At 44.4% G+C, this 27,181-nt stretch overlaps 1 protein-coding gene across 1 annotated transcript; it reads left to right on the plus strand.

Moving 5' to 3' along the window:
• Positions 1 to 873: 873 nt before the first annotated feature.
• ORG1 (OBP3-responsive protein 1) lies at positions 874 to 6,470 on the plus strand. Its single transcript, XM_048707875.2, has 13 exons — positions 874 to 1,331; positions 1,431 to 1,474; positions 1,551 to 1,629; positions 1,733 to 1,855; positions 2,086 to 2,268; positions 2,351 to 2,437; positions 3,569 to 3,675; positions 3,771 to 3,858; positions 4,639 to 4,719; positions 4,809 to 4,885; positions 4,985 to 5,120; positions 5,310 to 5,372; positions 5,683 to 6,470. Exons 1-13 carry the CDS (start codon positions 1,077 to 1,079, stop codon positions 6,307 to 6,309), a joined length of 1,950 nt encoding a protein of 649 aa, XP_048563832.1. The 5' UTR covers positions 874 to 1,076; the 3' UTR covers positions 6,310 to 6,470.
• The last annotated feature ends 20,711 nt before the right edge of the window (positions 6,471 to 27,181 follow it).

Here is a 27,181-nt window from a genome sequence, read left to right on the forward strand (position 1 = left end):
AAGTCACCCCCTTTTACATGAGTCCCACAACATTTACATAAAAAAACAAGTTGAGAAGGTGTGCTCAGATGACTTATAAGTCACGTGACAACCAAACAGGCATGACTTATAAGTCACTGGTTTTAAGGCCCCGTTCGGAAGTCTGTTGGCTTCTCCAAGAGCCAGCTTCTCGTGGCGCCCAGCGAGCGTTCGGCAGCAGCGAAGCGTTTTCTCTCGCTACGGCTCTTCGGAAGGGCAGTATCGATGTAATTAGCGAGAGAAAACGGTTCTACTAGCACTTCGAAAGGGCATCTCTCATGTAATAACGACCAACTCCTACTCCTCGTTTCCGCGAAGCTGCGCAACAGCCGCTCCAGAAAATTGCACTGCCCCGTTCGGTTTCTCCAAGAGCTGGATTCTAGGAGCCGTCGCGTTCGGCCAGCTTCTTGCCTGCTTCTGGAGAAGCGCGGAGGCGGAGCACTTCCGAACGGGCCCTAAGTCACCTGACTTCCAGTTCTTTTGCTAGCTTTTTTGGGCTTCCAGAATAAGCTGCCCCCTATCCAACTTATTCTAGAAGCCCAATCGAAATTTTCTTTTTAAAAGCCTACTAGTCAAGTCTTAACTACTAGGCTTCTAAAAAAATAAGTTTGGTTCAGCTTCTAGAATAAGCTAGGTAGGGGGCAGCTTATTGCAGCTTATTCTGAAAGCCATCAAAAAAACCGGCCCTTATAAGTCAGGTGATTTAATGAAACCAAACAGCCCCTTACTCTCCATTGTGGCTACACACTCACCGGTGGACCACTACCTGGATAATACTCCGTCTCATCACTGCCCAAGTGGCAGAAGCTGTCAACACCGGCGCACGGCCGAGCTGGTGCACCATGCCCAAAAAGATCGCACGCCCGGTGCCGCCGCACGGTCGCTGCCGCGGCGCGGGGTGAGGCGAGCGCGCGCCGAGCTCATGGCTGTACGCCCGCGCCGCTTCCCCGCACGCAACCGCCTCGCGCCTCCTCCTCTTCTTAAGTCTTAACGCGCCCCTCCCTCCATCAGTCCACTCCCCCAACCCCGGCCCCTCCCTCCTCCACCGCAACGGAACCATGGCTCTCGCGGCCGCCGCCGTCGCCGCCTCGCGCCCCTCCCCGGCCGGCTTGCCCCGACCGTTATGCCGCGCCTCCGCGCATCCGTGCCGCCGTCCGCGGTTCCGGCTGGAGGCGAGCTTGTCGGCCTCCACGCCGGCGCCCGCGCCGGCGACAGCGGACGATGGGGCCGCTGCGGGGCCGTGCCCCGTGGTCAGGTTCGACATGGCCGACTTCACTGTCGCCGACCGCGTCAGCGTCGGGCTCCACGGACGGGTCGGTGTTTAGCCCCCACTGATTCACTCCCCCACGCGCTAATTCGGTCGCGCTTCTCCCTTGTTGCTAATAGTCGGCGATTTGCCTTTTCTACTACAGTCCGATGAGATGATATTCGAGGCCACGGTGCGCGATCCTAGCAGGTCGGTCAGCGGCATGTAACACACTGGACAGTACGAATTCTTTGAACCCACAATCATTACCTTTTTTTTAATTCAGTGAGCTGTACGGGTCGACGGTGGTGTTGCGGCAGCTGACTAGCTCACAGGCGAAGCGGAGGGGCCGCCGCGCGCTAGAGGTGTTTTTTTCTTCCTGTTAAATTCTGGTGCTGTTTAGTGCGTTTGGAATATATGGGGATCTATCTGGCTGAGCTCCATTGGGTTTCGTTCGTGTCATCACAGGTGCTGAAGAAGCTGGCCCGTCGCCAGATGATGTACCACTCTTACGCGATGCAGGTCCATGGCTACGTCACTCCGAGCAAGGCCATGGAAGAGGGTGATAGTCCGCTTGTCTTGGTGCACGGGGTCAGAGCTTTTGCCTTAATTTCCTCGAGCTGATCTTGTTTTAAGTTAAATGTGGAAGTAGGAGTATCATTTTTCATGATCTCATATTCATGTCAGGGCCTGCCTGGGTTTAGCCGTTTAGGGGTGTTTCTAGTCTAGATGTAATTGCTACTTTAGGTTTGTTTGTTCTTGCTGGATTGAGCTATGTGCTGGTATAATCGTTATTTTACAATAAAAAAATGTTAATGCAGTACCATGGGAGTTACTCCTTGCGTCACTGGTTGCAACTCTCGGATTGGCTTCCAACCTTGGAAGCAACATTAGCATTGGATGAAGAACAAGTAAGGAGGGTAGGAGATGATTCGGTTGGAGGGCCTGCTGTAACTCGGCAGCTGCGTTTAATCAGGATATTGATGAGAGACCTTCTGATTGGTGTAAGCTTCAAAAGTTAAAGATTTTTTAATGTTATTCAGTTACCAGTTGATCTAGACTGAAGATATGTCTTACTTTATGCAGGTAAATTATCTGCATAGCCATGGAATGGCGCATACTGAGCTTAGACTGGAGAATGTTCATGTAAGCCCAGTAGACAAGCATGTCAAAGTAAGCACCATTTCCTTTTATTCTTGTTTACACAAGTGGTTGTATTATGTCCTTGCAATCATGCTTAGGTTACTGGGAACATTAATAAATCAATGTCATTTGGCCCATTTCATGTAATACAGTTGAACTACTAAACATAACATTCCCGTTTCATCATGATTTTGCATCAGCGTGTATTAATCATTTCCGTTTAACCGTGTATTCATATTTTGATTTGCTGACATAAGTGAGATCGTGCTCAGGACAACTCTGTAGTATATTTTCCCTCTATGTGTTGATTGATGACAAAAGTACTATGGACTCGTTTGGATCCACGGCAAAAGGTAAACTAGCCTAGCTAGGCAAGGCTAGGCATTTGGTTTGGACAAGTAAATCTGGCTTTTGATGGCAATTTAGCCCATAACTGCCGCTAAATCCTTGCCCACGAAGGAGAGCCCATTTGGCTCGCTCACCCCGGCAAACGAACAAGCACAAAAAAACAACCTGAATCGTGCGTGCACCCGTAGCTAACTTCCATGTTATGAGTCGTGGTCCATGATGCACCGGCCCCATGGTCCCCTTTTTACGATATGCTCTCGGACGAGTTACAAGCTGCAACCAAACACCCAGCTTTGCTCCTACGAGCCCTTGCTTGAATCGGCTAGTAAAATCTAGCCTAGCTAAGCAAGGCTAGGTAATGAACCAAATGTACTCTATGTCATCCTACTCTGTGCTTTTTCTGAATCATCCATATGAAAAGAATTAGCTGCTGTCTCAGATAATAGTAGGTGAGGCGTTCCGATCAAGCCATTCCTTATGTAAATAACTGAGTACGACATTTGAGCTGCATTCTTTAAGCATGCCGGTGTACATAAGTGCACTTGTATCACTTGCCACATGTGTATTCGTCTTGTTAAGGTACAAAATATTTGAATTGAAAACTTGACCCCAGGTTCCACTGATGAGATGGAACCAGGGAGTGATCTCCTTGTTCTATCTGAAAAAATAAATTTTAATCAAACCAGACCATAAAGGTAATGTGTGATTAAACCCTGCAAAGTTTGCACATTCTGTGTCCCAGTGCTCTGTAGCTTTCATTTCATCTAAAGTTAAAACAGCCGATCAATTTCGTGTTTTCTTCATCTTTTTTAGGTTGGTATTCTTGGGAATGCTGTTGATTTTCATGACAATGACCCCAGCAACAGTGCAGTAGCAAGTAACAATGAGAGGCGGAAAATGATGATAGCATTTGACATGAGGTAGGTTTGAGAGCTTCTGTTTACAGTTAACAGTGGTTAATATGTACGCATATATACTAGTATAAGATAAAAAGTATTAACTGTTTTTTCTCTAGGTGCGTGGGCTTCATAATGGCAAAGATGGTTTTGAGAGAGCTCATGGATTCATCGACATTCCAAAAATTCAAGTCATTCTTGAATAAGGTTTGTCTTGTGCATCTTTTGAGTTTTATCGTTTCCGCCATATTCTATTCCCTCCTTGTTCTCACGAATATTTGTGTTCGTCATTGTATTATAGTTTAGCACTTTGCATTCTAACCCTGAACGTTCAGGCTGCTATTTGGTAAAATTTGCATCGAAATAAAGAAAGAAGTTAGGGAAATACCATCCTAAGCTAATAATAAGGCATATTTAATGAAAACATGGCCCCCATTTCTTCTTGTCGAATACACATATTTTTCGTTAAAAATAAAAGGACAAAATAGCTATATAATTACGAAGTCACAAGGACAAGGACATGTCGTTCCTTAAGGTATTCTACCAATTATATACTCCCTCCGTTCCTAAATATAAGTCTTTGAAGAGATTCCACTACGAACCACATACGGATGTATGTAGATGCATTTTAGAGTGTAGATTCACTCATTTTGCTCCGTATGTAGTTCATAGTGAAATCTCTAGAAAGATTTATATTTAGGAACGGAGGGAGTGCAAACTAAGCAGCTAGTGCCTCATTCCCTTCTGGCGGTCGGGCATGCCAACATGGACTTCATAATGTTTAATTAATATTGGAGATTTCATGTTGCTAAGTGTTCTGTTGCAAGATCGTGGATGTCCTCTGACTTAATTTTATACTCTGTTTAGTTCTGTTTGAGATTCAACACCACATGTTTTTGCAAGCGATTTCAACTCTGTAAGTTTCTAGAAATATCAATGGTGGAACTAAAAAAGCTATGACTTCATGATCAGTATCTCATATTGCAGGGAAATGATCCATCATGTCTGCGTGAGTTCCTTGTACCGATTCTAAGCCAAAATTCTCCATCTGGGAATATTGGTCTGCAGGTAAGAATTTGTATTTACGGTATTACCGTCGGCATATTATTTCTTGAAGTTGTCTGATGATACTGGGGTTTACTCTTGCTATTTCTTAGATGCTAGATAGGCACTGGGGTGCTGGCTGGAATCTTTTGGCCTTATTACTGGCAACAAAATCTGACAAAAGGATAAGGTAAGACTAGTCCTACTGTTGGTAAGCTAAAGTTGCAGATTTAAAACAGGTTTGTATCTACATTAGATTCTCACTTTGCTGTATCAACTTAATTTACAGTTGTGTCGATGCACTGCGTCACCCCTTCCTTTGTGGACCTAAATGGCGTATAAGTCCAACAGTGAATGTCGTACGCTGGGGCTTGGGATCTACTGCTGTCCGCCTGGCTGAAGATTATATTTATGGGCATCATCAGGTATTATTTTTCTCGCAAAAAATGGATGACTCAAGCTGCATCTCCATCCAAATGTTCACAAGATGCTCGAGTGTCAATCCAAAATGAACCTGATATTTTTACTGAAAGCTATCATTTGTTTGTTACTTGTATGAAGAAGTATGGTGGAACTCCAGTTAACTTATTAGGCTTCCTTTACCATGTTTACAGCGTAGACGGTTAGCATATTTCATTGAGTTGATGGAGGTGCTAAACCCTAATTCAAGTACAGAGGTAATTATTCCTGCTCCAAGTCCTGATAATTATGAATACCATGCAAGGTGAACTTTGTTTTGAGCTAATTGTTTACCTGGGGGATAGTTTCTAGTTTGGTGATAAGCCGTTATGGTTTCTTCATTACAGCAATTGTTAGGGTGTATGTGTGATGAGTTCACTTGATATATCCGTTACATTCAGAGCGCGTGTGTCCTCCGTATAAGGATATCGAGAGATCATATATTTTGTGTATGTGATGGTTCTACTTAAGTCCTATCAATCTATTTTCATTTATTTCATATATTCCTCTCTGCTTTTGTTTGCTCAGAATTGGCTTCGCCTCCTACCTGGTCGCTGGTGCCTCTTGTACTGCACTGGAAGGCACATCGGTCTAACACTTCGTCAGCCTACCCCCAGAGTCCTCATCAGCGATGCGTTCCTCACATTCGCCGAAGCCCCAGAATCTGTGGATCCCATTTTATCTCTGACCTCAGATATTGGTTTCAAAATCATGCCGGAATCCGACTGGCCCCATGACAAATCTGGAACCGAAGGAAATCTGTCAGTTACCACATCGGCAAGGATAACTCCTGGGAGGATTTACACCAATGCCGAGGATGGTAAAGAGAGTAGTAGTAGGATTACATCTTCCAGATATCTTGGTGGTAAATGGGGAAAAGCCGCAAAGATGAAGGAGCTGCCAGCCAGCCTCCCCACCGCTAGCGTTAACGTGGATGAGGACGACGTCGACGTGTCCATGAGTTGCGGCTCAACTTTGAACGTCAAGTCTGCACGCAATGTGCTGCAAGAGGTCCGTACGCAGACGCCACCGGAGATGTTCGACCTGTCAAAGATTGTTTGCGGTACATACATTGATTCAAGGTTGATGGTTCTTCGCGGTGTTAATGGGTCGGCTTTACTTTTCGTTAGATCAAACCGTACGTCTGACCCCTGAGGAGCATATTTGTAACCCATTGTCTCCTGTAGCATTCTTGTATCTGTAGGTGTACATTATTCTTTTTTAGCAAGTGTACATAATAAAGGTTCTAGAAATAAAATCAGTGTTATGTTAAAAATGTACTAGTATGTTACATAAACTGGGAGGGTTCTACACAATCTTGAGAAAGGGACTTTTTTCTCTAGAAACACACATGATTTTATTCATGCTCACAACCATTGCAGGTACACAGCTTTGGATCCATGATCCACGAAATTTAATTACAAAGTAACTTCTACAGCTAAGAGATACAATAAAATATCCTGGAGGCTTCCCCTACTACTACAAGGTTGGCCTGACTCCAGCAAGGGAGGGGCGATGATGGCGGTACGTCTTTGGCTCACTCCAATGATTGTAGTCGTTGTTAAGTGGTTCACGAACCTAGTTGTAATTTTTATTATCTTTGGTGTTCTTTGAATTGCCATGATTGAAAATAAATATATTAGAAGTTTCCCATGCAAAACAAAAATACCATCAAGACTGCAGTTAGATGGGAATAGCATTATTGAATTGCCTATCCAAAAGATGGGAAGTCGTACTTGGACCGGGGATGATTCTGTAGAAGTGCAAGTTGTCGAACCACAAGATTGCCATAATGTAGATGAAATATTTGAACTCCACAAAGAAAAAGCAACATGACACAATAACATAAACTCGTCATATTTGAATAATCATCTGCACGAAAACACATGCCTCTCTAGCCTATGGCACCGCCATAAAGAATAGAGTTGATTGCTGAAAATCACCACATTTGTGGCTAGGATAACGGATTGTCACCGTTTTTGTCAAAAAAAACACAAAAAACCACCCCTTCCGCGGCAAGTGAGTAACAAATCATACAAATTCGGGAACTGGCCAGTTGGCCCCACACGTCAGGCTGATTTGGCATGCCTACATGGACAATACACTGAGGTGGAAGATGGCCCTAGCAGTCTGCCCCTCATCTATTTTCATGCATTTTCTCTTCCTCCACAGTCAACGGCGGCTGGAGCCAATGGCGCTGGAGCCGGAAATTGGGTCGGCGGTGGGTTGGACGAGCCGGAGCTCCACGGCGATGACAGAGCGGCGACGCGCTTCAGGGGAAAGGAGGCAAGGGTGATGTCGCGGGGCAGCAGCACTACAATAAAAGCTTGTCTACGGGTGCGGGGCGGCGGAGCTGCAACCGCGGGATTGTCGGTGGGCGTGGGGTGGGCTTGACTGTCATGTCCGGATCCAGGCACCCAGTCGCGGGCGGGGCGGGGCATGCGGGCGGGCTTAACCCTCGCGTCCGCCTGCTTGAGCTCGGCCTCCAGCCGCCGGTGGATCTGGCGAGAAGGGGAAGGAAAGAGAGAAATTCGAGGAGGAAGAAGGAGGTGTGAGGCAGACCAGTGGGACCCCTGCCCACCTTAGTAGGTCAAACATTGACTAGGGCAAATTAAGAAGAGATTGTCTGTCCCGTGTGTGACGGTTCCGTATTTTGCGCTCTGGCGATTCCAAGGCGATTGGGGGCGGCGACAGCGAAACCCTAAACCTTGGTCTCCTTTTGGACTAAGGCAATCTCCGACAACATTTCCAAGTGTTGTGATCCGAGGAACCGAGCTAACCACCAAGCCACTAGTTGCATTGTTTCAAGGGGTTAAGGTGTAGGCCATGGAGAAGGTGGAAGGATTACTACAGAAGTTGAACCTTTCGGAGGCGGAGACGAAGGGGGTGAGGATTGGAAGAGGGGAAGGGGGGAAGGGGACGGCTGCAGACCCCCAAGCCATGGGTAAGGTGTTGGCGGAGAAGCCAGTTTATGTTGAAGGCATGATCAAATCCCTCGGGAGAGCCTGGTGTCCGCTAAAAGGGATAAAGTGCAAGGATCTGGGTGAAAATGTGTTTCTATTCACTTTTCTGCATGCTTCAGGTAAAAGAAAAGCGCCTGGGAATGTCCCTTGGATGGTGGGGAAGGATCTGATAGTTTTGGAGGATTTTGACCCGCTGAAGACTATCGAAGAGTATGAATTCAAGTATATTCCGACCTGGGCCAGAGTCATGAAAATGCCACTAGGTCTGATGAATGAGGAGAATGGAGAAAGTATTGGTAACCAAATTGGTGATACGCTGGAGGTGGAGATTGGAGAGGATGATTCGGCAATAGGTAGCTTTCTAAGAGTGAAGGTGAAACTGGACATATCCATGCCTCTCCTACGGGGTGTTACGTTGGACATTAAGAGGGAGAAGGAAAAAGCTAGGGGTACCTATATAGAGATGGAAGTGGACAAGGATAAAAAGAAGAGAGATGATCAGAAGCTATGTCCTCTAGAGTATGAATATTTGCCAGATTTTTGTTACACATGTAGAATCATAGGTCACGTGGACAAGTTATGTTCCACCAAATTGGCAAGGGGCGAGATCTAGTAGTATGGTAGATGGATGAAGGCACTGATGCCGAGTAGACAGTTGAAGAAGATGGACCATCATGGTCTAGTTCGAGGAGTGTGGGCAGTAGTAGCAGGAGTTTGGGGTATGGTTTTGGAGATAGGACTAGATCCTTAGGGAGTGATAGGCTGTCATGGAGAAAGGATGGTGATGGGTATAAGAAGTCTGATAACTTGGTAAACAAGGAAAATAATGTAACTACCCAGGTCGTAGCTGTTGTTACAATTGCAAGTAATAACAAAAAGGGAGGCGCTGCAATTTCTGGTTTGGATGGGCTAGGCAAGGAGGCGGAGTAGGATGACCCTGACAAAATAGTTATTGGTGTGAAGCCTACTGTTATGGACCCAATAGTGCTTGGTAGCTTGAACGTCCATAACAAAAATAAGGGCATCGGTTCCGGAAAGAATAGCAACAGAGGAAAGGGAGCTAATAAGGAAGATGGGCAAAGGAGTTTCCATAGGCGTAGCTGGGAGGTGACTGGGAGTGATGTCAAATTAGGAGTGTGAAGGTAGGAGGTAAAAGAGATAATGTTGAGATGGAGGTGGACGAGCAGGATGACGGATTGCATAAGAAGGCACGACAGGGAGAAGGGGAACACGTTAATGACATGAAACAAACCAATGAGGGCGGGCTGCGGAGCAGTCTTGCACCGCTCAATGGAGGTTTTCATATGGAACTTTCGGGGATTGGGGAATGACCCGCCAGTTAAAGGACTTCTGGATGTCCAGAAGGAGGTGAAGGAAATATAACCTAGAGGCAATAATAAAGTTGTTATTTTATATTTCCTTATTCATGATAAATGTTTATTATTCATGCTAGAATTGTATTGACCGGAAACCTAAATACATGTGTGAATACATAGACAAACACTATGTCCCTATTGAGCCTCTACTTGACTGGCTCGTTGATCAAAGATGGTTAAGGTTTCCTAACCATGGACATGAGTTGTCATTTTATAACGGGATCACATCATTAAGAGAATGATGTGATGGACAAGACCCATCCGTTAGCTTAGAATAATGATCGTTCAGTTTTATTGCTATTGCTTTCTTCATGTCAAATACATATTCCTTCGACTATGAGATTATGCAACTCCCAAATATTAGAGGAATGCCTTGTGTGCTATCAAACGTCACAACATAACTGGGTGATTATCAAGATGCTCTACAGGTATATCCAAAGGTGTTCGTTGAGTTGGCATAGATCGAGATTAGAATTTGTCACTCCGAGTATTGGAGAGGTATCTCTGGGCCCTCTCGGTAATACACATCATAAGCTTACAAGCAAACGACTAAGGAGTTAGTCACGAGGTGATGTATTATGAAATGAGTAAAGAGGCTTGCTGGTAACGAGATTGAACTAGGTATGAAGATACCGACGATCGAATCTTGGGCAAGTAACATACCGACAGACATAGGGAATAACGTATGTTGTCATAACGGTTCGACCAATAAAGATCTTCGTAGAATATGTAGGAGCCAATATGGGCATCCAGGTTCCACTATTGGTTATTGATCGGAGAGGTGTCTCAGTCATGTGTACATAGTTATCGAACCCATAGGGTCCGCACGCTTAACGTTCGATGACGATATTGTATTATATGAGTTATGTGATTTGGTGACCGAATGTTGTTCGGAGTCCCGGATGAGATCACAAACATGACGAGGAGTCTCTAAATGGTCAAGAGGTAAAGATTGATATATAGGACGATAGTATTCGGACACCGGAAGTGTTCCGGAGGGTACCGGGTACATATCGGGTCACCGGAAGTGTTCCGGAGGGTACCGGGTACATATCGGGTCACCGGAAGTGTTCCGGAGGGTACCGGGTACATATCGGGTCACCGGAAGTGTTCCGGAGGGTACCGGGTACATGTCGGGTCGTCGAAAGGGGTTCCGGGCACCCCCGGCAAAAGATATGGGCCTAATGAGCAAGAGGGGAAAACACACCAGCCACCAGGGGCTGGTGCGCCCCCATATGGGCCGAACCAGAGAAGGAAAGAGGGGAAGGGAGAAGGAAAGGAGGGGATTCGGCCTCCCCTTCCTTCGCTCCTCCCTCCTCTTTCCTCCCCCTCCGGTAAATAAGGAAGGGGGCGGGGGGTGCCGGCCTAGGAGGAACCAAGTAGGATTCGATCCTACTTGGGGCGCCTCCTGGCCTCTCCCCTCTCCCTCCCACCTATATATATGTGGGGGCACCCCCTAGCACACCCCAGACGATTGTTAGCCGTGTGCGGCGCCCCCTCCACCGTTTACTCCCACGGTCATATCTTCGTAGTGCTTAGGCGAAGCCCTGCGAGGATCACTTCACCATCCATTACCACACTATCGTGTTGACGGAACTCATCTACTACCTCGACAACTTGCTGGATCAAGAAGGCGAGGGACGTCACCGAGCTGAACGTGTGCAAAACGCGAAGGTGTCGTGCGTTCGGTACTTGATCGGTTGAAGAGCGAAGAAGTTCGACTACATCAACCGCGTTGAGGTACACTTCCGCTTACAGTCTACAAGGGTACTTAGACACACTCTCCCCCTTGTTGCTATGCATCTCTATGGATAGATCATTGCGTGTGCATAGAATTTTTTTTGTTTTCCATGCAATGTTTCCCAATAGTGGTATCAGAGCCAGGTCTATGCATAGATGATATGCACGAGTAGAACACAAAGAGTTGTGGGCGGTGATAGTCATACTGCTTACCACCAATGTCTTATTTTGATTCGACGGTATTGTGGGATGATGCGGCTTGGACCAACCTTACATGTCCATGCACATGACACCGGTTCCACCGACATACATGCAACTAGTTTTGCATAAAGGTGGCTGGCGGGTGTCTGTTTCTCCTACTTTAGTTGAATCTAATTTGACTACGGCCGGTCCTTGAAGAAGGTTAAAACAACAAACTTGACGAAACACCGTTGTAGTTTGATGCGTAGGTAAGAACGGTTCTTGCTAGAAGTTCGTAGCAGCCACGTGAAACCTGCAACAACAAAGTAGAGGACGTCTAACTTGTTTTTGCAGGGCATGTTGTGATGTGATATGGTCAAGACATGATGTGATATATGTTATTGTAAGAGATGATCATGTTTTGTAAAAGTTATCGGCAACCAACGGGAGCCTTATGGTTGTCTCTTTATTGTATGAAATGCAAACACCGTGTAATTGCTTTACTTTATCACTATGCGTTAGCGCTGGTTGTAGAACCAATAGTTGGCAAGACGACCACGACGCAACGATGGAGATCAAGGTGTCGAGCCGGTGGTGATGAACATCATGACGATGCTTTGGAGATGGAGATCAAAAGCACAAGATGATGATGGCCATATCATGTCACATATTTTGATTGCATGTGATGTGTATCTTTTATGCATCTTATTTTGCTTAGTACGACAGTAGCATTATACACTACAAAAAGAGACACATCCGTGACATTTTGGGCTGAACGAATTTTTTCTGTCATGCTTATGACACTTCTATGACGATAATTGTTACAAAACCCGGTATCATCATAGATGTGGTGGGCTCCTACTTCTATGACAAAAAATCATGACAGAAAATGGGCTTTTTGTCCTGGGGAGGCCAGAGACGCAGCTGCATGACATTCTTTGGGCCGTGCATGACGGAAAAAATCATGGTAGAAGCGAGGACGAGGAAAATATCGCGGAGTTCCGGTAATGGTGGGTGGTCGGGGCCAAGCGATGCACAGTGGTTTGCGCGTTTCTCTCGTGTATGCGTGTGTGTGCGAGGCGTTGGCTAATTGAACCCGAGCGGTCGCATGTTACTTAACCCGAGCGATCAATCCCTTGGCTGTTAACTAAGCTCAAGCGATTCATTCGCTGCTGACTGAACCCGAGCAATTCCTTCGCTGCTGCTGCTAACTGAACCCGAGCGATCGATCACTCTTGCTGCTTACTGAAGCCGATCGAGCCCCCGTGCAAGACGTAGCCAGCCGATGTTGGGTTGCCTCTCGATGAACAGTGACCGTTGCTACCGTGCGCGCGGTACGTAGAACAAGTCGAGACGTGGTGAGTCGAGCTGGTTGGTTGGCTGTGGATGAACAGTTCCCGGTGGGGGTTGGATGAAGAGGACCCCGTGGTAGTAGGCCATTGTTGTTGGATGAACAGGACCCCGTGGAGGCTCTATGAACAGAAGCCAGTGGAGGCTGGATGAACAATAGCCATGGATGAACAGTTGCTTGTGGAGGCTAGAGGAGGTCGACGGTGGATGAACAGTAGCCCGTGGAGGCTAGAGCGAGGCAGTAGACAGTGGATGAACAAGACACTGTTTCGACCGTAGGCGCTCGAACACAAGTCCGTTTCCTCCGTTTTGCGGTACGCCACACCCCTCCCGATCAATAGGACCCCCTTTCGACCGTAGGCGCTCGAACACAAGTCCATTTCCTCCGTTTTGTGGTACGCCAGACCCCTCTCGATGAACAAGATCCCATTTCGACCATGGCCGGTCGAACAGAAGGCCGTTTCCTCCATTCTGTGGTACGCCAGACCCTGTTTCGGCTGTTCTGTCCAAGCCGGTTGGCTCCCGTTGAACAGGACGCATTCTGACCCAGCCGGTTGCCTCCCGATGAACAGGACGTTGTTTCTCCGTTCCTTCCCAGCCGGTTCGCTGCCTGATGAGAAGGATGCCGTTGCTGCCATCCGTTGCCTCTCCATGTACACAAGCCTTGGCCGTCCGTATATATGCGCGAGTACGCGCTCGAGACCCCACCCGTATGTACATACGTGACCATATTTTTTGCCCTGTGGTTGTACGTACGTGTACAGGACTTAGACGGGGCTGCATGAACTGCTATGTCGGGTGCTCTACAACTACACGTGCCGCTACTTACTCGGCCACAATTCATACTTGCAAAGAGACCGATCGACCAGTATGTACGTACACCGTTCGTGACCAGACAGACAACGCTACCTACGCTTTGATCGGGTGGGTCCCAGCGGTCAGGGAGGGTGAGGACTCACTTCCTTGCGTGCGAAGATATAGCTGGTCAGTCCCAGCTGTCAGGGGGAGGAATCGTTTTTATTTTGCGAGTAATAAGGAGGCACATGTAGCTGGTGGGTCCAGTTGTCAGCCTCACCGCCTAAAGTCCTCTTCCGATGGTTGTCCTTCGTTGACCACGTTGACCACGCCGCGTCGAGAGCACCAAGGCGGTGGACGACGGCGAGGCCTAGGAAGGGAACGACGCGGACCGGGAAGACGTGGCAGTGGATGCCCACGCGGAGGGGAGTATGTGGGTTGACTGCTTCAGCTGCGGTGTGAGGCTGCCGTTGCCGGAGAGTAACAGGAGGTGTGGGTGAGTATAGAGGGGTGGCATGGCCAGCGGTGGCAGCACAGCCGGACACGGGAGGCAGGAGCAGGCAGCACGGCTGGCGCTGGTTTGGGCGGCCGGAGCAAGAAGACCAGAGGTTGAAGAAGCATGACAGCCGTTGGATGGACATCGTACGGTCACTGCAGCTAGAATCGTTTATATTGACTAAGTTGACAAATCCCTTGGTACCTGTCAACTTAGTAGGCCCACAGGTCAGCATTCGAAATGGTGCACCCCAGATGTCAGGGGAGGAATCATTTTTTGGGCGGCTGAAGCAAGAATATCCGAGATTGAAGGAGAAGCACGACATCTGTTGGATGGACATCCAACGGCCAGCCTTGCGTACGCGTCAACTTAGTAGGCCCACAAGTGTGTGGCAGAGAACATATAGCCCATTTGCGATTTGTAAGAATGTACAACCCATTTTTGAATTCTAATGGAATTTATTACAGCCCATTTATAGTTTGTTAAAAGTACAGTCCATTTTCTAGCTAGGACAATGCTTAATAATTTCAACCAACCGCTCAAAACAGAATTCAACAAAATTTCCCACATTTTTAAGGGATCCAAAATATTTTTATCCTGAAATTTCTAGTCAGATTAAATATAATTTTAAAATAAATTTGTATTACGTAAAATCCAACAAAATATTGCGCGCGCAACAAGTAGTGAAATTAAAATTTTCAAAATCCAAAAATAACATTTTTTTAACTAATTACGTGTTTGGTGCATTTTTTATAGTTAGTGTCTAGTTTTTATAATTACATCCCATTTATTATTTCTTAAAGCTCATTTTCTTGTTAAGCCTAATGCATCCCTCGTAGGAAAGATTTGTAGCCCAATGGGCGGGAGAATAACAAGTTGATCCAGATATTGTGTACAATTGTCGGCCCAGTTGCATTGCTGATATTCAAAAAAGGCCTGTGTAGTACAGTACAACTTTACATGGCTACTCAGCCCATATTCAGCGACGCCGAAAAGGCCCAAACATGGCTTCTATACAACTTTTTGAAGTCAATGAGCTCAATTAATAACTTAAGAAAAAAGTCAGAGTACAGTGGAACCTAATTAAAAGCTGTCACGAGCGAAGAAATAATTCAAAGGGTCCCACTTGTGCGCGTGCGCGCGCGCGTGTGTGTGTGTGAGAGAGAGAGACCCATCAGTCCATGCTCGTAAATACATATTTCAGCCATATGCCTTGCTGATGCTCAGTAAAAACTTATATAGTTCACACAATCATATAGAACAACATAGCACACTGAACTTGCATACAAAAATTTCACGTAGACGGCACAATCAGGGTGGAAGTAGTGGATCGCTACGGGTAGGGCTATGTTGAAACCAACGAACTTTATCAATGACGGGGAAATATCTTCAATGTTGTGCAAAGAAAACAAATAGACAACACAATAAGTTCTGTTAGCACATTAAGTTGACGTAGAACCCTTCCTAAAAAAAGTCCAGGTAGAAAAATAGAACATGTCACAATCAAATATACTAGCACATCAGTGCTTCACACCCATAGCTAAGATCGGTTGTTACCTCAAATTAGAGCACGTCTAGGCAGCCAATCCTGCCACTTCTCCCAAAGAAGAAGTGGCCTCCGCCGCGCGATGGAGTAGGCCATGTGCCATCCATCATTCCGAGCAACACGGGGAAAGTCTGACACTGACTCTTGTAATGGACGTCATCGACGGACCGTGGCACCAGCGGCGGTGGAAGGACTTCGATTGATGGATTGACCATTTCTTTGTCATGCACGAACACTCGATACAGGTACATCCCTAACGTATTCTGCGGTGGCCTTGGTGGCGACGAATAGTACAACCCCGGTTCCTACACCGGTATCTCAACACCAATCAACTTCGGTATGGTGGACGGCTTCTTCATCCATGCCATAACCGTTAGAGCCCAGCTGTCTGGAGGAACAAACATACTTACGAGCTCACCTCCAAGGTCGTTGATAAGCTCATTCATGGACTCGCTGTTTCAAGCACGTCGAGGCATGCCGTGGAAGGTAAGCTTTGTTAAAAACTCAAACTCAGAGGGCACCGAGCCCCATCTTGGGTGCCACCGATCAAAGCTCACCAGCGCGCCATCGCAGAACAAACGCCGGAAAGATTCGAACACACGACTGCAGTTGAAAGTTGTTCGGAACCTGACGAAGAAATCAGCCGATGGCGGACAGACTTCGATGAGCAAGTCACTTATTTGGATGTCGTGCGCAATGCCAAGAGCTTTGACAAGGTCGTCCGGCGAGACAGGAGGCCGGTCGCCGTTGATGGTTCCCATCAGCACTTTGCTAGCAAACTGGTCGTCAAGCGCCGCCATGCCACTGTTGAGCGACAGCATGCAGCGCCCGAAGGCAGGACGGACACCAGGATCTCCGGCTCGGAGATCCGCGTTGACCAGCGACATGATAGTGCGCTTGAGTACATGGAGTACAAGAGGGGGACTTGGGGGAACTGGAGTAGGAACCGAGATTCCAGTGGTGGGGGAGGGGCGGGAGATTGGAGATGAAAAGGTAGCATGAATTTATAACACGCGCTAATATGCTCTTGGCGCGCAAGTGCACGAAAACACCGGTGGCACCCACATGTCGGCCTAAGAGTCCTTATTCTTTCTTTTTTGAGAGCCCGGCCTTTTTTAGGATCTTTTGAGAGCTCGACCTGAGAGTCATAATTGACCTGTTTGGCATTGCATTACTACTCGACCCATATTCAACGACACCTCACTGGCCCAAACAAGTGTACATCATCAAAAAGACACCGAGCTCAAATTATAACTTGAAAAAAGGAGGTATACTCTGAACACTAGAGAATGGTGATGTCCTCATTTAGCCCACCAGCAGTTCGAGACAATAAACAGTTTGAAACAATGATATATACAACATTAAAACACTGACTAGTGACTACTACTGACATAAACAGCAAGACATGATAGTTCATAAGAAGTCTTGCTACACCACCAAAACACACCCATCTGCAGCGCTCAGACTCTCGTGATCCAGACAAGAATGACATTCTAAATAGAGGCAACTATTATATAGTAAGAGTGACATAGACGAGGATGACCAAATGACAAGGAATATGCATAATAAAAGAGAGAACTACCCATCCAGAACAAGCAACAAAGACAACAAGTCATTCAAAGAGGGATGATCCAACACCATCATAATTTGCAGCCCCGCTTCATCGACCAGTGATCCAGAGACACCAGTACTCCACCCTTTCGACGCAACAGCCCAGTTACCTATCAACCTGAAGGCTTGAACCACATCACTGCCTGTCAGACTTGAGACATCCAAGGATCAAAGTTAATCCTGATGCCTTTGTCATTCTTACCTTATTTTGGCTGCAGGCTGTATCGTTGACAATCAGGGGAGTTTGCTCCCGAAGTCCTAGGGCTCGTCATGTAGACACGATTTTCCATAGCAAACAGAGCCTCTCTGCCATCAAGGTCCTTGCCAACGGTGATCTCCTGGTTAATCAGATAATTGAGTCTAAGAAACAGAGAGTGTGAACCAAGGTTGTTTACCCGCCTCCAACTCAAAAATCTTGAAGGCCCGAACAAGCTGGTGTCATGCTCATAGACATAACAACCACTGTCTGGATACTCATGTATTTCACGGTGCTTGTACACAGTGGGGTTTTTGCAATATAAATTTTCCGGCTCATGTATGCGAATGGTCATCAGTCTTTTGCTGTCGTTTGATCGAGCGAGGAACCAGTTGTGCTTCCATGTTTTTGGCAAAGGTGGTGTGATTACAAAGGGCAGTAACTATAGGGACACCACATCATATCACAAAGGACATGCATTGTTAATGTAAGATCAGCATTGTTCAGAGTATGAGTAGGATAATGCAAGAAACAACATTGATATGTCCCTGTTGGAACTGGGAGGAAAATATAGGGAAATGTATACTGGATTCGAAAATATAGAAGTGTCATGCATGGTTATACTCATGTTATCTCGAAATCGATTCTTCACAGGAAAGTACCATGCCATGCATGTTATGTAATCATGTTCTATCTTCACAAACAAATTCTTCAAGGAAACTAACAGACCATGCATTGTTATATACTCATGTTCTGTGGGCAAATTTTTTGTGAGGATATTATTCTAGCCTTTGATTACTGAAGGGCGAATATAGGTATGTACACATGATAAGCATTACAGGATTTCACTACTTCCAAATATAGAGTTCTCCATATGCACATTTACTTCCCTAATGTGTGGTTAGATGAAACCAACAGTGTGATGCATGTTTCTACATCATGAAAATGAGGAAACTAACATGGCCATTGATACACACTCATATTTAGTAGTATATAGATTACTATAAAATAAGGAGAATATCCATATCTTCCTAACCATTTGATTATTCAGGGGTACAAATTGGCTGTAATGACATGGTCACAATCGCATGAATTAACTCATTCCAAATATAGCTGATTTACGGCGTCTCTAATACATTGCCATAGTTCTACTCAAATTCTGCTCAAACAGGGATATGCCAATCATCACAAAAAGTTCAAACAGTCTCATGGCGTTATCATTAACATCAGACGGAAACAACTTACACACGCCGTCCCAGCAATACGTGGTGCCATCAGCTTTGTCGATCGCGTAGATGATGCCATTGTGATCAATAGCATCAGAAGTGTGTATCAGCTTTGACGATCCACTGAAAGGTGAGCTGTCTCTAGCTAAAGAAGGCACCAGCGGAAAGATAGGAGAGTTCGCGGTCGAACAAGGCAATTAGCTTGAAGTCTATGTAATTCGCATCTCGTGTGGGCACTTGGCAGATTACAATCTTCTACAAAACAAGGTCCGTCTAACTGACGTAGTAATCTAGATGACTTGGACCACGATGGTAATACTCTATATAATCCAACTGAGGAAGCATAATCTCATGGGAGGTCTGGAAGTTCACGAGCACCAACTTTTTACGATCTTCTCTGAAGGCAGCCATCCAGTGGGAGTTCATGCCGACCTAGTACATACCTGCCAAGAAGTTTCGGGCGATGGTGATCGGATCGAAGTTGAGGGAAATGATGTATGGCGACCAACTACATACCTGTAAAGAAGGTTCGGCTAATGGAGGTCGAATTGAAGTTGAGGGGCATCATGTACGCCTCCGTATCATGGTGAGAAAATCTTGCAAGACCAGATAGCAGCAAGCAGGGTGTCTTGAAAAGCTTAGGCCTCACTTCGATGATGGCCGTGTGCATGTCCCTCGAGCATGTAGCCAGCCGCAGGGCGCTCAACATATCCATACATGAACAATAGAGGTCGAGGATGTCACTGGGGAGATTGCTCCAATCACAGCTCATATGGATGATGCGCGGTTCACGTTCGGCCATGGTGGAGTTTGGAAGGTGGGGTTTTGGGGGGCTTGATTTACGGGGGAGAAGGCTCTCGGTGCTGGAGCAGCTGGCGAGGGAATAGTGGTACTGGGGGAGGCGAGCGAGGCGAGGGTACGCGGGGGCACGGTGAGATGATGAAGAGTGCCTCAAGATCTCCGGCGAGACGGAGATGAAGATGGAGTGGTGCTAGGGGAGAGTGAGACGAGGCGAGGCATGCTATACAACGGCGGTGATAGTGACTGCTGCTACCTCTTGAGCACTGCGTTGGTTTTCCCTTGAAGAGGAAAGGGTGATGCAGCAAAGTAGCGTAAGTATTTCCCTCAGTTTTTGAGAACGAAGGTATCAATCCAGTAGGAGGCCACGCTCAAGTCCCTTTCACCTACACAAACAAATAAGAACCTTCCAACCAACGCGATGAAGGGGTTGTCAATCCCTTCACGGCCACTTGCAAAAGTGAGATCTGATAGAGAAGATAAGATAATATTTTTGGTATTTTTATGATAAAGACTAAAAGTAAAGAAAGCAAAATAAATGGCGAAAGAAATAGCTTGTTGACGGGAGATTAATATGATGGAAAATAGACCCGGGGGCCATATGTTTCACTAGTGGCTTCTCTCAAGATAGCATAAGTATTACGATGGGTAAACAAATTACTGTTGAGTAATTAATAGAATTGAGCATAGTTATCAGAATATCTAGGTATGATCATGTATATAGGCATCATGTCCGTGACAAGTAGACCGACTCCTGCCTGCATCTACTACTATTACTCCACACATCGACCGCTATCCAGCATGCATCTAGAGTATTAAGTTCATAAGAACGGAGTAACGCTTTAAGCAAGATGACATGATGTAGAGGGATAAACTCATGCAATATGATATAAACCCCATCTTTTTATCCTCGATGGCAACAATACAATACGTGTCGTTTCCCCTACTGTCACTGGGATCGAGCACCGCAAGATTGAACCCAAAGCTAAGCACTTCTCCCATTGCAAGAAAGATCAATCTAGTAGGCCAAACCAAACTGATAGTTCTAAGAGACTTGCAAAGATAACCAATCATACATAAAAGAATTCAGAGAAGATTCCAATATTGTTCATAGATAATCTTGATCATAAACCCACAATTCACCGGACAAACACATCGCAAAAGAGGATTACATCGAATAGATCTCCAGGAGAATCGAGGAGAACTTTGTATTGAGATCCAAAGAGAGAGAAGAAGCCATCTAGATAATAACTATGGACCCGAAGGTCTGAGGTAAACTACTAACACATCATCGGAGAGGCTATGGTGTTGATGTAGAAGCCCTCCATGATCAATGCCCCCTCCGGCGGAGCGCCCGGAAAGGCCCCAAGATGGGATCTCATGGGTACAGAAGGTTGGAGCGGTGGAATTAGGTTTTCGTGGTGCTCCTCGATGGTTTGGGGGTACGTGGTATATATAGGAGGAAGAAGTAGGTCGGTGGAGCCACGAGGGGCCCACGAGGGTGGAGGGCGCGCCCAGGGGGTAGGCGCGCCCCCTGCCTCGTGGCCTCCTCGTTGATTGCTTGACATCCACTCCAAGTCCTCTGGATCACGTTTGTTCCAAAAATCATGCTCCCGAAGGTTTCATTCCATTTGGACTCCGTTTGATACTCTTTTTATGCGAAACACTGAAATAGGCAAAAACGGCAATTTGGGCTGGGCCTCCGGTTAATAGGTTAGTTCCAAAAATAATATATAAGTGTATAAATAAACCCATTAAACATCCAAAACAGAATATATATAATAGCATGGAACAATCAAAAATTATAGATACGTTGGAGACGTATCAAGCATCCCCAAGCTTAATTCCTGCTCGTCCTCGAGTAGGTAAATGATAAAAACGGAATTTTTGATGTGGAATGATTCTTAGCATAATTTTCAATGCAATTATTTTTATTGTGGCATGAATATTTAGATCCAAAAGATTCAAGATAAAAGTTTAATGTTGACATAAAAACAATAATACTTCAAACATGCTAACCAAGCAATTATGTCTTATCAAAATAACATAGCCAAAGAAAGCTTATCCCTACAAAATCATATGGTTAGGCTATGTTTCAATTTCGTCACACAAAACGTTCTCATCATGCATAACCCTGATGACAAGCCGAGCAATTGGTCCATACTTTTTAACGAGATTCAGCCTTTTCAACCCTTACGCAATACATGAGCGCAAGCCATGGATATAGCATTATGGGTGGAATAAAGTATAAAGATGGGGGTTATGAGAAAACAAAAAGGTAGAAAGTCTCACATTGACGCGACTAATCAATAGGCTATGGAGATGCCCATCAATTGATGTCAATGAGAGGAGTAGGGATTGCCATGCAACAGATGCACTAGAGCTATAAATGTATGAAAGCTCAACAAAAGAAACTAAGTGGGTGTGCATCCAACTTGCTTGCTAACGAAGACCTAGGGCATTTTGAGGAAGCCCGTCATTGGAATATACAAGCCAAGTTCTATAATGAAAAATTCCCACTAGTATATGAAAGTGACAACATAGGAGACTCTCTATCATGAAGATCACAATACTAATTTGAAGCGCAAGTGTGGAAAAAGGATAGTAACTTGTCCCTTCTCTCTTTTTCTCTCTCTTTTTTTCTTTTTTTTCTTGGGCCTTCTCTTTTTTTGGCCTCTTTTTTTTAGTCCAAAATCTCATCCCGACTTGTGGGGGAATCATAGTCTCCATCATCCTTTCCTCACATGGGACAATGCTCTAATAATGATGATCATCACACTTTTATTACTCACAACTCAAGAATTACAACTCAATACTTAGAACAAAATATGACTCTATATGAATGCTCCGGCGGTGTACCGGGATATGAAATGAATCAAGAGTGACATGTATGAAAAATTATGAATGGTGGCTTTTCCACAAATATGATGTCAACTAAATGATTATGCAAAGCAATATGACAATGATGGAGCGTGTCAAAATAAACGAAACGGTGGAAAGTTGCATGGCAACATATCTCAGAATGGCTATGGAAATGCCATGATAGGTAGGTATGGTGGCTGTTTTGAGGAAGATATAAGGAGGTTTATGTGTGATAGAGCGTATCATATCACGGGGTTTGGATGCACCGGCGAAGTTTGCACCAACTCTCAAGGCGAGAAAGGGCAATGCACGGTACTGTATAGGCTAGAAAATTGTGGAAGGTTGAGAGTGCGTATAATCCATGGACTCACATTAGTCATAAAGAACACATATACTTATTGCAAAAGTTTATTATCCCTCGAAGCAAAGTACTACTACGCATGCCCCTAGAGGGATAGATTGGTAGGAAAATACCATCGCTCGTCCCCGACCACCAGTCATAAGGAAAGCAATAAAAGAACACCTCATGTGTCAAAATTGTCACACAACTTTCACCATACTGCATGCTACGGGACTTGCCAACCTTAACACAAGTATTTCTCAATTTCACAATTACTCAACTAGCACATATTACCACCTTTATATCTCAAAACACCTATCAAGTATCAAACTTCTCATGGTATTCAATGAACTCAATATGGAAGTTTTTATTATGCTCATCTTAGATGCCTATCACCTTTGGATTAATTTCACAATTAAAGCAAATTACCATGCTGTTTAAGACTCTCAAAATAATATAAGTGAAGAATGAGAGATCGATAATTTCTATAAAATTAAACCACCACTGTGCTCTAAAAGATATAAGTGAAGCACTAGAGCAAAAACTATATAGCTCAAAAGATATAAGTGAATCACATAGAGTATTCTAACAAATTCCGAATCATGTGTGTCTCTCTCAAAAGGTGTGTACAGAGAGGATGATTGTGATAAACTAAAAATCAAAGACTCAAATCATACAAGACGCTCCAAGCAAAACACATATCATGTGGTGAATAAAAATATAGCCCCAAGTAAAGTTATCGATAGACGAAGACGAAAGAGGGGATGCCTTCCGGGGCATCCTCAAGCTTAAGCTTTTGGTTGTCCTTGAATTTTACCTTGGGGTGCCTTGGGCATCCCCAAGCTTAGGCTCTTGCCAATCCTTGTTCCATTATCCATCCAATCTTTACCGAAAACTTGAAAACTTCACAACACAAAATTAAAAGAAAATCTCGTGAGCTCCGTTAGTAAAAGAAAACAAACCACCACTTCAAGGTACTGTAATGAACTCATTATTTATTTATATTGGTGTTAAACCTACTGTATTCCAACTTTTCTATGGTTCATAAACTCTGTTACTAGCCATACATTCATCAAAATAAGCAAACAACACACGAAAAACAGAATCTGTCAAAAACAGAATATTCTGTAGTAATCTGTAGGTTTCGAATACTTCTGGAACCCCAAAAATTCTAAAATAAATTGTTGGATGTGAGGAATTAATCTATTAATCATATTCAAAAATAATTAACTAAATAGCACTCTCCAATAATAAATGGCATCAATTCTCGCGAGCGCTAAAGTTTCTGTTTTTTACAGCAAGATCGCAAAGACTTTCCCAAAGTCTTCCCAAAGGTTCTAATTGGCACAAATACTAATTAAAAGCATAAAACCACATCTAAACAGAGGCTAGATGAATTATTTATTGAATAATAGCAAGTAAAAATATTGGGTTGTCTCCCAACAAGCGCTTTTCTTTAAAGCCTTATAGCTAGGCATTGATAAATTCAATGATGCTCTCATGAAAGACAAGAATTGAAGCACAAAAGAGATCATCATAAAACGCGTGACAAACACATCTAAGTCTAACATACTTCCTATGCATAGGCATCTTATAGGCAAACAAATTACCATAGCAAGCAAAAACTAGCATATGCAAGGAAGCAGAAAGAAACAATAGCAATCTCAACATAACGAGAGGTAATTTAGTAAGATGAAAATTCATACAATCATATTTTCCTCTCTCATAATAATTAAATGTGGGATCATAAGCAAATTCAACAAAATAGCTATCACATAAAATATTTTCAACACGATCCACATCCATGTAAAGTTGACACTCTTCCAAAACAGTGGGATTAACATTAACTAAAGTCATGACCTCTCCAAACCCACTTTTATCAAAAATTTCATAAGATTGAACATTCTCCAAATATGTGGGATCTAAAGTTGACACTCTTCCAAACCCACTTTCAATAATATTGCAAACACTATTATCAATCTCATATTCATCATGGGGCTTAAATAAATTTTCAAGGTCATAAGAAGAATCACCCCAATCATGATCATTGCAACAAATAGTAGTCATAGCAAAACTAGCATCCCCAAGTTTAGGGTTTTGCATATTATTAGCACAATTGACATCAATAGAATTTATAGTAACATCATTGCAATCACGCTTTTCATCGAAAGAACTATCAAGTATGGGTGCAATAGCAACGATCTCATGTTTAACATAAGGAACGATAGCAAACTCATCTTCATAAATATTGGCATCATGGCCACAAGAATAGCGATCATCATGATCATCAAGGGATATTTCAATCAAATCATTGGAATCATCATTATCTATAGATTCATGCATATCATTATTTTCTTCTGAAGCAACGGTCATTCTTTCAATAAATTCTTTGACATAGACATTATGAGCATAGTTTTCATAGCAATATTTAAGTGTGTCAAAATTTTCAGATTCGTAGAGAGTAATATCATACTTTTCAATCAAAGAAGAAACTTCATAAGCACCCTTAAAAGCAACAAATTCTTCAATTTGTTCGATATCGTAGTAACTATAAACACCCTTTGCATAAGAAGATAAGATTTCATTATCATTAAACTCACATAGGTAGGGGAGGTGCTTTTTAGGGTTCTTAGAGCAACAAGTAAGATCACAAATTTCACAAAGATTCCAAGCATAACATAGCAATCTATTTATTTGATCCCATAAGAGTCTCCCTTTTTCAGACAAACGGTGATGCACAAAATGAGAATGCTCATCTAAAGATTTCCTATCAACAAGGCTAGTTGGGGTTTCAGCACGAGCGCATAAGGATCGAAGATGATCCAAGTAGAACACTTTAAGTGGATCCATATCAATAGATTTTTAGCAAGCAAAGATGCAAGAAAATAGAAGGCACATGGAAACACAAAGAAAGATACATACATGAAGAAGGCGAATGGAAAAGGGGAGAATAAAACGGCAAGGGTGAAGTGGGGGGGGGGAGGAAAATGAGAGGCAAATGGAAAATAATGTAATGCGAGGGATACGAGTTTGTGATGGGTACTTGGTATGTCTTGACTTGTGCGTAGACTCCCCGGCAACGGCGCCAGAAATCCTTCTTGCTACCTCTTGAGCACTACATTGGTTTTCCCTTGAAGAGGAAAGGGTGATGCAGCAAAGTAGCATAAGTATTTCCCTCAGTTTTTGAGAACCAAGGTGTCAATCCAGTAGGAGGCCACGCTCAAGTCCCTTGCACCTACACAAACAAATAAGAACCTTGCAACCAACGCGATAAAGGGGTTGTCAATCCCTTCACGGCCACTTGCAAAAGTGAGATCTGATAGAGAATATAAAATAATTTTTTTGGTATTTTTACGATAAAGACTAAAAGTAAAGCAAGCAAAATAAACGGCGCAAGAAATAGCTTGTTGACGGGAGATTAATATGATGGAAAATAGACCCGGGGGCCATAGGTTTCACCAGTGTCTTCTCTCAAGATAGCATAAGTATTACGGTGGGTAAACAAATTACTGTCGAGCAATTGATAGAATTGCGCATAGTTATGAGAATATCTAGGTATGATCATGTATATAGGCATCACGTCCGTGACAAGTAGACCGACTCCTGCCTACATCTACTACTATTACTCCACACATCAACCGCTATCCAGCATGCATCTAGAGTATTAAGTTCATAAGAATGGAGTAACGCTTTAAGTAAGATGACATGATGTAGAGGGATAAACTCATGCAATATGATATAAACCCCATCTTTTTATCCTCGATGGCAACAATACAATACGTGTCGTTTCCCCTACTGTCACTGGGATCGAGCACCGCAAGATTGAACCCAAAGCTAAGCACTTCTCCCGTTGCAAGAAAGACCAATCTAGTAGGCCAAATCAAACTAATAATTCGAAGAGACTTGCAAAGATAACCAATCATACATGAAAGAATTCATAGAAGATTCAAATATTGTTCATAGATAATCTTGATCATAAACCCACAATTCATCGGATCTCGACAAACACACCGCAAAAGAAGATCACATCGAATAGATCTATAAGAGAATCGAGGAGAACATTGTATTGAAATCCAAAGAGAGATAAGAAGCCATCTAGCTAATAACTATGGACCCGAAGGTCTGAGGTAAACTACTCACACATCATCGGAGAGGCTATGGTGTTGATGTAGAAGCCCTCCGCGATCAATGCCCCCTCCGGCGGAGCACCGGAAAAGGCCCCAAGATGCGGGTACAGAAGGTTGCGGTGGTAGAATTAGGTTTTCGTGGTGCTCCTCGATGGTTTGGGGGTACATAGGTATATATAGGAGGAAGAAGTAGGTCGGTGGAGCCACGAGGGTGGAGGGCGCGCCGAGGGGGTAGGCGCGCCCCTACCTCGTGGCCTCCTCGTTGATTGCTTGACGTCCACTCCAAGTCCTCTGGATCACATTTGTTCCAAAAATCACGCTCCCGAAGGTTTCATTCCGTTTGGACACCGTTTGATATTCTTTTTCTGTGAAACACTGAAATAGGCAAAAAAACAACAATTTGGGCTGGGCCTCCGGTTAA

This window comes from Triticum urartu, chromosome 3A (assembly GCF_056163025.1).
Source record: "Triticum urartu cultivar PI428250 chromosome 3A, HENAU_Tu73, whole genome shotgun sequence".
NCBI lineage: Eukaryota > Viridiplantae > Streptophyta > Magnoliopsida > Poales > Poaceae > Triticum > Triticum urartu.

Bases quoted from the DNA above. Each gene is read 5' to 3' on its own strand.
- ORG1 (XM_048707875.2), top strand. From the start codon at position 1,077: ATGGCTCTCGCGGCCGCCGCCGTCGCCGCCTCGCGCCCCTCCCCGGCC. The intron at 1,332-1,430 runs GTCGGTGTTTAG...TTTCTACTACAG, and splicing joins GCGTCGGGCTCCACGGACGG to TCCGATGAGATGATATTCGA. The intron at 5,121-5,309 runs GTATTATTTTTC...CCATGTTTACAG, and splicing joins ATATTTATGGGCATCATCAG to CGTAGACGGTTAGCATATTT.